At 33.1% G+C, this 9,824-nt stretch overlaps 1 protein-coding gene across 16 annotated transcripts; it reads right to left on the minus strand.

Annotated features, from left to right (window-relative positions):
• Positions 1–3,028: 3,028 nt before the first annotated feature.
• On the minus strand, positions 3,029–4,680 carry LOC110942296 (mitogen-activated protein kinase 3-like). 16 transcript variants are annotated; one of them, XR_004879713.1, is made up of 4 exons: positions 4,455–4,680; positions 3,558–4,387; positions 3,407–3,451; positions 3,029–3,271 (listed from the first exon to the last, which is right to left on the minus strand). XR_004879713.1 is itself a non-coding variant. In XM_022184036.2 (3 exons), exons 1-3 carry the CDS (start codon positions 4,503–4,505, stop codon positions 3,138–3,140), a joined length of 261 nt encoding a protein of 86 aa, XP_022039728.1. In that variant the 5' UTR covers positions 4,506–4,679; the 3' UTR covers positions 3,029–3,137. The 16 variants fall into 16 exon arrangements, 1 of the variants encoding a protein (XP_022039728.1); XR_004879712.1 differs by having other exon boundaries at positions 3,029–3,288; XR_004879714.1 differs by having other exon boundaries at positions 3,393–3,451.
• Positions 4,681–9,824: the final 5,144 nt, after the last annotated feature.

Genomic DNA, 9,824 nt, shown 5'->3' on the forward strand with positions numbered 1-9,824 from the left:
CACAGAAATGTCTTATTTGTAAAACGCAATGGCCAGAAAACACATAAAAATGTGTTTTACCTAAAACGCAATGCACCAAAAACACAAAGAAATGACTTATTTGTAAAACGCAATGGCCAGAATACACTTAAAATGTGTGTTTTCTAAAACGCAATGGACTGAAAACACATAAAAAGTGCTTTACCTAAAACGCAATGCACCAAAAACACAAAGAAATGTCTTATATGTAAAATGCAATGGCCATAAAACACTTAAAAATGACTCATTCTAAAACGCAATGGACTGAAAACACCTAAAAAATGTGTTTTACCTAAAACGCAATGACTAAAAACACTTAAAAATGTGTTTTTTTCTAAAACGCAATAGACAGAAACCACATAAAACTCTCTTATTTCTAAAACGCAATGGACACATAAAACTGTCTGTCACTGTGAACTGTCTGAATTGTCTACGAATTACTGTCTTCGAAACGAGCCAATTTCTGGAAAATTAATTTTTCGAAACTAGCCAGGGGCTGCCGCCCCCGGACCCCCGCAAAGATCGTAAAACGCAATGAATAAATCAAAAACCCAGATCGTGCAAATGAAATTAAAGAATTTCTTACATGGATCGAAGCCGATTTCTTCATCAATTGACGAAATTTGAATGATAGAAACACTTATCAACGCTCGAATCGAACGAATCGAGTGATTATATCCAAAATCACCGAAAAAACGAGATTTTTTTATGAAATTAAACCGGGTTTTCTTAAAAAAAAAAGCTGAAGAACACGTTGATCGGGTTCTGAATCATTGATTGGTGATGAAAATCGCACTATAATGTAGTGATTATTGAGATAGAAAGTGAAGAAATAGTTGAAGATGGTGGGTTTTGAAAATGGTGGGTTTTTGAATTTACTGGGTTTTGAAAAAGGAAGAAGAAGGAGTTGGATTGACTAAAATACCCTTTCTCTTTATTTTATAATTTGCCACATGTCATTATCCTATGGCTTCCTATCCTTCCTAGCGAAAATTAACTTCTTATTTGATCTTTTCCCAACGAAATATTATATAATTTAAAGTTTGACTTTGAAGACGTGTGTTTTTGTTTTCATTCCCAATGTAACTTTATGTTTCTCATTGTTTATGAACTACTTCATCTTCTCCGTTCAAGGCAGCCGCTGCAAGTTTCATCGAAAATTTCCGTTCCGTCATCTGTAAAATTTCATTTCATTTTTTCTTCATCTACACTTAGGGGGGTATCCTAGCATTTGCTTAGGGGTATCCCTGATAAATAGAACGGAGATTTTTAAAATAAATTACATTGCGCTAAGAAAGTTGAGGGGTATCCCAGGCTACCTCTAACCTTCACACAGATCCGCCCCTGATTGCAACTTGAATAATAAGATAATACCAATTTAATATTATATGGGCGAACCTTAGATAATACTAAGCTTACTTTTCATGTGAAGTCGTAGAAACAAACTCTTGCATAAATGCAATGTAATGATACGATACATATATCAGATTGAAGTTGGCACAACACGCCTTGACCTTGCGTATTGTGACAACTGTCAAATTTGCATGCATCCGTACATTTAATTAATATTGATTTATGCTTAATGACTGTGCTTAATTACAACTGTTGATTATACTGCTTTCTGATTTCTGTTATATACATACACATGCATCACATTCATACTGTCACTCCATTTATTACACACAAACTTTAGTGACAAACTTGATGCACAAAGCACAGTGAGCGAATAACCCAGAGATATGCTGACAATGCCAGCACCTAAACAGACATTGTTTTTGAGGCCAGTGTGAGCCAGGAATAGAATACTACACTAGTAGAAAGTGTAGGGAAGTGAGGACCATAAAACTGCGTCACTAGGTGATAGTTATAGTGCCGGGAAGTGCCTAAAACATACTTTAAATGCAGAATTCTGCACTTAATAAACAAAATTCAGCATTTAACTATGCTAGTATAGTGCAAAAACTTGGCAAAATAGTCCTAGATACTTTCCAAAGTATTGGGACTTAAAGGTGTCACTAAAAGTGATATAAAAGACACTTTATGGATTAATTTAGCACTTTAACGGACAACACCCAACCGAACAACCGGACTTTACCCGGAACACAAAAATATTGTCAAACACATTGTTTATATTTTTCTGAGCTAGTTAGGGTCCCCGAACACCCTAACACACTATATAATTGATAACACACATAAGACACTAACTATATCACTTGGTTTCTAACTAGAACTTGTAATCATCCATTAAAACCCAACCCTATACCCCCCCTGGAAACGGTCACCATGGGTGTCCCCACCCATGGATTTAGTTGAATATTAAAATGGATCATGTTGTTGGATATTAGAACATTATACACAATGGATAAAAGTGAAGTTGGGATTATAAGAAGGCACAAGGGTCACACATTCATCTTCATCTTCACAATCAACAACCTTCACTCATCTCTCTCTCCTTGTAGGTTCGGCCGAACACAAGCTCACACACCACCACTATCCTTCAAGCTTCTTCAATCATTCCAAGAGCATCCAAAGGTGAAGGTGGTCATACAAGTAAGCTCGGTGTGTCCGGAAGTTCAAGGACCGCTCTAGTTTTCTTTTATCCATCACTTTTACGCCTTTGAACTCCCCTAGCCTTGTGCTAGTAGTAAGTTCCTTAGATCTTCATATTCTTCGTATTTATGGTGGTTAATAGTGAAAAGAATGGTGAAATAACAAGAACTCTAAAGAACATAACCAAAGTCTTGAACATAAACTAACCATGAGATGTAATAGTGTTAAAATGAAGATAAGATCATGTTGTTCTTGTGTTGTCATGCTTGTTGTATGTTGTTTGTTAGATTAAACTAGAAAAGTAACCCGTCGCGATGCGGCGGGGCTAGATCTATATTTCCACTAAGTTAGATACATGAGTTGCAACCAAGAGTTTATGCCTAGATTTGTATATATATTATGGTCGCAACTTGGGTTGTTAACACCAAGCATGTTAGTTACATAAGTTGCGCTAAAGACATTTTCCAAAAGAATTATGGGGATTATAAATCTACAATGCAACATGGGTTACTAATTCACATTTGATAAAAAGATCTACAATCCTGCATAAATCTATTAAACAAACATGTTCACATCAAAGCAAAACTCACATTCTCATGATGCAAATATGGAAGAAGCTTAATCTCATGAAGCGTCCGCTTCGCATCCACACAATTATCGAAAGCATACGCACTCTTCTTCAAAGCAAGCATCTCATTCGTCTCTGAGTTCAGCATCAAACTGATCACAGTCACAAAAATATACACATACCACACCATCCCATAAGCACTACGGCCAATCGGCATGATCGGAGGACGATTAACAAAGAGAGTCACAAAGTGTACCTAAAAATGTTTACCTGCTCACAGTTAACAAAAAGAGTCGCAAACGGTTCTTGGGGTACCTACATTTATAAAATAGTAAAAAAGATACATAATACATCTATTTTTTTTACCAATGATCAACAAAATAAAACAGAAAATCATAAAAGACAATATATCCTTCTTTACCTGCTGATCAATATCAAACACACATACTGATTTTTTTAAACACATCATTACGTTGTGCCATTCTAGTTCTGATGTTCGCGACTTTAGTTTAAAAATATCTCCATTGCATACGATATGCATACCCAGCCAAAGTGATGACCAACCAGAATCACTTACAAAACTGAGTAGGAATACCAAAACCGAGTTATATTTGGTTTGTGAGTAAGCATTAGCTTAAAAAGATGATTCATCTATTGCTTATTGCCGCTTTTATATCACAACGAAAATCAATAAACAATAAAACATTATAAAGTATATCTATTGTAATTCAAGGAATACATATTAATACTTCTCATGGCAAAATTTAAATATCCAAAGTCTTTTTATAAGAACCAAATTCCGGGCGGTGATAAACATTAATCTGAGAAATAAAAGTTAACCATATGAATTAAAAAAATGTCACTTTCTTATACATTGTTCTAAATTAGAGAAAACTTTCTACAAGATTGGCCACAAAGTCAAACTTTGTAAACCCAATTTCAAATGTATGTCATGTTATAAGTTAAAAGATACATAGCTCCTCGTATGGTGTTATTCAATAAATTATAAAAATCTTAAAGAAATTGTAATGGGCTAGCAAGTATCACACACATAACTTCACAATAAGTAGGTTGCTAGCAGTGAAGCTTATGCAAGCAATCAAATAATATAAGGCATCAAAAAGAAATTAAAAACAAAAACAAATTAATACTGAAATCCAGATTGATGAACCTTAGAAGCTAGAGTAAAGAATTGACAGTGAAGAATTTAGAAGACAGATAAGCGAAAGGAGAACACCACCGTCAAACCACCTGCGAATAATCAATAAAAAATAGCAAAAGGGTGAGATGAATAGAAAAGATTCAAAAGAAAACCAACCGTAGTCCGCGAAGGGGACAACACCGCGTACGCCATCTCTGTCGTCATCATCGCCTATCAATTGAGTGAGGAAGCAAGAGGTGGTCAGGTGGAGGCGTTGTTGAGGAGGGTGAAGGAGGCGTCGGAGCGGATGCAGGAGCGACGGAAAGACGGAGAAGAGGGCGGTGGGAGATACTTAGGGTTTCTATTGATGTTTTTGTCTCACTCTCTCTCTCCTGCGTGTTTGTGGGGCTGAGTTTACAGCATCAAAAAGTTAATGTACAACTATCAATGCTCAAAATACAATGTTAAAGCATGAAACACAATACAAGCACATGTTACAACAACCAATGCACTTTTATGTTGAAAATTAGAGTATATATAAATGGTATGGTTCATCACATGGACTTGCCAGATCATGTTTAAAGACATGAACTAGCAAGATGTGAAAGTTAAAAATGTTACAACAACCAATGCACTTTTATGTTGAAAATTAGAGTATATATAAATGGTATGGTTCATCACATGGACTTGCTAAATCATGTTTAAAGACATGAACTAGCAAGATGTGAAAGTTAAAGATATGTAGGATGATGAACTCATTCACACATGAACTATGAACTTGAATAATGGATGTTTTCTTGAAAAATAAAGATCAAAATAAGTTGTAATCTTGTATATCTAAAGATCTATGAGTGGTCTTTCGAAAGAACCAAGTGAAAGATATGAGTTTTATTAAGAAATGGATCTTACATAAACTAATCATATTTTTAGTGGGTAAACAAGTGTAGAAACACTTGTGTAAAAAGAAATTTCATAAAGAAATATTTTTAGAAATTTTGACTATAAGTTGTGAAAATACAAACCCTTTAAAAATAAAGTCTTTAAGAAACTAATCATATTTTTAAAGGTAACAAGACTTACTAAGTATACTAGTAATTACTACATGTTTTTATAAATTTTCCAAGTTCATAAGTTTATGGTTTATGCTTATTTTTGTCAAGATTGGTAATTAGAGCTTTGTATGTTGTTGATTGAAAATTGATTGAATGATTTTACAAAAGAAAATGATATGTTAGTAAGCATGGACACCTCTATTTACAAAGGAAACTCTGGCGAAATTTTTCTAAAAATCCAACACTTAGAAAATATTTTTCTAGCAAGTGTTACAATTATATTTTTGACCTTGTTTTCAAAATGAAACTTCGCCATGATTTTATTTACAAAAATACCAAGTGCCGGAGGTGGGTTTTCGTAAATAAAAATGGGTAAATATATATTTAGAATATATATTTTATACTAAGACACTTGTGTGATTATTTGTATATTATTTTAGGGTAAAATAATATAGCTTACAAAATACCATGGAAATTACAACTCCAAAATAATACCAAAAATTACAAGGTATAAAATATTTAAGTTTCATACGTTGAGAAACCAAACAAGAAAACGTAACTTATAAAATATTCCGGGTTATACCGTTACACTATATTTTTGGTAAATATTATTTTGGAAATGAAAAAAGAAGTGAAAATATGATTTTGTAAATATTACCAAGTATATCATATTTTTGACAACAAGAAAATATATTATTTTTGGGAGTTAAAAATATATTTTCCTAGTATATTTAGAAGATATATAATTTTTGAGAAAAATATATATTTTCTGGGACAATACATGATTGAACAAAATAAGTTTATATATATTTAAGTGAGACTTGAAATATATGGTTTTGGGAATATATTAACATATTTTTATTTGGAACAATACACCGAAATACGACGCCATTGCTTGACAAGATATACAAATACAAATACGAAAATACATGTATGAAATACCCCATCTTTGGGAAGGAAATACGAATACTTGAGAAGTATTAATACAGAAACACTGCATAAACAATTATTCCAAAACTAAATATAAATATTATAACTTGGAATAATATCAGAAACGTAACCCAAAAACACAAATACTAAGACAAGGCACGATCCGTTTGTCTAATAGACGTTAGTACACTGTAGGTAGTCGTGTTGGCTGAGGAGACTTGGGTTACACATACTGAAGACGCAATACTGTGAGTTTATGTCCCCCTTTTCTCTTTACTGTTTTCAGTTTTATACTTCGGGGGTGAAATACATGCGACAATTATTACAAACATTTATTACATGGTATGGTTAGCGTAGGGAGGGTTTATACTACTAGATCATGTGAGGGGTGGGCACAACACTTGAGGCCATCAATCCTCGTTGTTAGGACCGAGGGACACAAGATTGATAGATCTATTTGGGTGTAGCGAGCCCACACCCGTGAGGCCGGGTCGGCCCATAGAGGTGACTGTGTCTTCCAGCCGAAGCCCGGTAACAAATCTGCTAGGTTTGAGTCTTCCTGCATCACTTCACACATATCATTGGCTTTGCAACCCAATGGTGATCTCTTTTTCCTTAATTGCTACATACCAGGGATTTTCATAAATACAAATACATTATAAAGGTTTATACATACTCACTTACACATGAACTCGCTCAACTTTTGTTGATTTTTCAACTTACATATATTTCAGGAAAAACTAAGGGATCTGGCAAGTGTCTGCATTTGTGTCAAGCTGCGTACTAAATAAAGACGTCATCCAGGGTAGTAGGTTCAGGAGGTGTAACCCTTACCTGGAGGTGTAACCCTTACCTGGACGGGTTACATGTCCTTAAACCATGTTTTTATTCAAGTCTTTTATTGTGTCATATGAATACGTTTTAAATTATGTTATGGTTGTATCTTGTTTTATGAGTCGACATTTTAAAAATGATGTTGTATTGTTATTTCTAAACCTTATTAATGGATGAACATCTCTTGTTTTTTTTATCATATAGCATTGTTATGATTGATTGCTATGGTATTAAGAAGTCACACCAAATAAACCCATACTTCCGCAAAAGTCAGGGCGTGACACGTATGTGGAAGCCTCATGCACCAATTTAATGTCCTTTTTTCAAATTCTAACAATTAATATTGTTTAAAAATGTAGTAACTAAATCTTTTGATGACATTTTGTTGATAAAGAATTTGGAACAATTTAAGAATTAAAAAATTATAAGAAAAGCAATTAAAATTTATTTAATATCAAATCACTATATATTAATATAACTTTCATATTCGTGGGTTTCTATATTCAAGAATGTTTTAATTTTAATTAAAACTAGTGGAATTTTTCTCGCGCTTCGTAGCGGGTGCTTGGTCGTTATTAATTTGGTTTGTTATGACACCAGTTTGGTTTTTTCGTCGTATCAATATGATATCGGCACTCAGCAACCGAAAAATATGCTCAAAAGGATTCGACACATATTTTACTTCGACTGAAAACCATAAAAACATATATCGGTGTTAGTACCAATGTTGTTTGATCTGTATCAATTGATTCACTATGCTAACGTTACGATATTGACACAAACTATAGCTTATAACCATTTTAAAAAATCTTTTATCGATGCGTGGATAAAAAATCTTTTAAATTCATACAACTCTATCTATGAGGATAAACGAATAACGTTGTCAGTACCGTGACACTCTAAACCGATCGGTGTCGTATGAACAACATCAATGCCAGTACCAGTGTTCGTTTTTATCGTTTTCGGTCATGTAAACCGTATGTTGAGTTCTATACCAAGTGCATGTCTCATACTAGTACTGTAACGAATCGATCTAATGCACGCGGTAACATACTATCATAACGCGCAAACAAATAACTTGAAATGTTAAAAAAAATAAACACAGATATGGATTTACAATTTTTTTAAATTTAACACCAAAATTCAAATTAAATAATCAATAAAATATTAGTAATAAGAATAAATATACTTAAAACTTATCGGTTGCTACTAAAAGTAACAAATAATTAATATTAATACGCAACTAATAAATAAAAAACAAAAACCTAAGAAAACATCTACTGTTCATGGCATCTTTGTATTCATATAGATAATAGATAATAATAATAATAATATGTTTTAAACTTGTTTAATATATATAACATATGTATTAAACAATATTAGTGTCAGTAGGGGCGGACTCACATAGAGCGGGTCGGGATCCCCGGACCCCAATGTTTAAAAAAATAGTAGATTCGGTATATTAAATTTTATAAGGACCCCATAAATACAATTAGGTGGACACCATGAAAAGGAAAGCTGTTGTAGTGGTAAACCCCTCTCTTTGACAACAAGAGTTCATGGGTTCAATCCTTGTAAAGTCTGTTTTTCTGTTTTTTTAATCTAATTCAAACTTCGCTCTGACCCGCACGAGCACCAACCCAAAAATTTTAACGTTTTGTTATGAAAGTTTTGAATATCGAAAAAAATGGACCCATTAAAAAAAATATTGGGTCCACCACTGAGTGTGAGATAATATCATTCAAATCACCTTACAATCATAGTTAGAGAGACTCATGTGAGTTATATGTGTGATTGTGTTCTCTATAATGAAGGCCAAGTTGGTTACCCCAGTGATGGTCTTCTTGGACTTTTTGATGGTCTTCGTGGACTTTTTTTTTAACGCAAATCAGTTTGACGGTGGTGACTTTTCTAAATATGTTTTTATTTGAGTTGTTTACTTTGTACATATTAGTTGTTTTCTTGTTGTCTGTAAGACTTACTCAAAACCTCCCCTACAGAGCAGTTTACTTTGTACATGTTACTTATCCATTAGGTTTGGTTCATAGATTTTGACTTTTCAAAAAGTGAAAGCATCTATACATACTTATCTATGGTAATCCGTGTTTTTGTAGAATATGGATTGTATATATCAATTGGAGCTATTAATGATAACGATATGTGTCAAGTGGATCGTGTAACTACACGATTCTTAATAAATTGAAATACTTGTCTAATTTATTTATAAAATTGGCACATGTAAGCCAGTCTAACTCCTAGTTGATAACTAGCTAGTGGTTCCCGAATGAACAAGTATGTTATTATTACTAAGGATACGTGTTATGAGGGCTTGGCTAGGGGCTTGGGTGAGAAAAAAGTGGTTATCATGTAGGCGACACGTAGAAGCACTTTTTTATCACTTAAAAATGCTCAAAAGGGGGGTGTAATGGGAGGAGCTTTGTTGGGGGCTTGGTTAGTGATTAGGTAATTATTATTTAACTCTTATTTTTATTTACTTATTTTAGTTTATATATTAAAAATGTAACTAAATATTGTTAAATATATTTAAAATGCCTAAAATGGATGTAATGGGAAGGGCTTTATTAGATGTTTGGTTGCTGAGTAGGTAATCAATATTTAATTTTTGTTATTTTGTATTTATATATAAATTATGTGAAAACAATCCATTTAAAACTATATATAAATTGGAAACAAAACTAAGTAAAAACATCCAATAATATAAAAGTGTGAA

The sequence above is a fragment of the Helianthus annuus genome, chromosome 14, assembly GCF_002127325.2.
Source record: "Helianthus annuus cultivar XRQ/B chromosome 14, HanXRQr2.0-SUNRISE, whole genome shotgun sequence".
Taxonomy (NCBI): Eukaryota; Viridiplantae; Streptophyta; class Magnoliopsida; order Asterales; family Asteraceae; genus Helianthus; species Helianthus annuus.

What these genes read in the sequence shown, in the direction of transcription:
- LOC110942296 (XM_022184036.2), bottom strand. Translation starts at nt 4,505, where the DNA reads ATGATGACGACAGAGATGGCGTACGCGGTGTTGTCCCCTTCGCGGACT. An exon ending in TGTCCCCTTCGCGGACTACG is followed by an intron (nt 3,452 to 4,454) that starts GTTGGTTTTCTT and finishes TTATAAATGTAG; the next exon opens with GTACCCCAAGAACCGTTTGC. An exon ending in GAGCAGGTAAACATTTTTAG is followed by an intron (nt 3,289 to 3,392) that starts GTACACTTTGTG and finishes GACTGTGATCAG; the next exon opens with TTTGATGCTGAACTCAGAGA.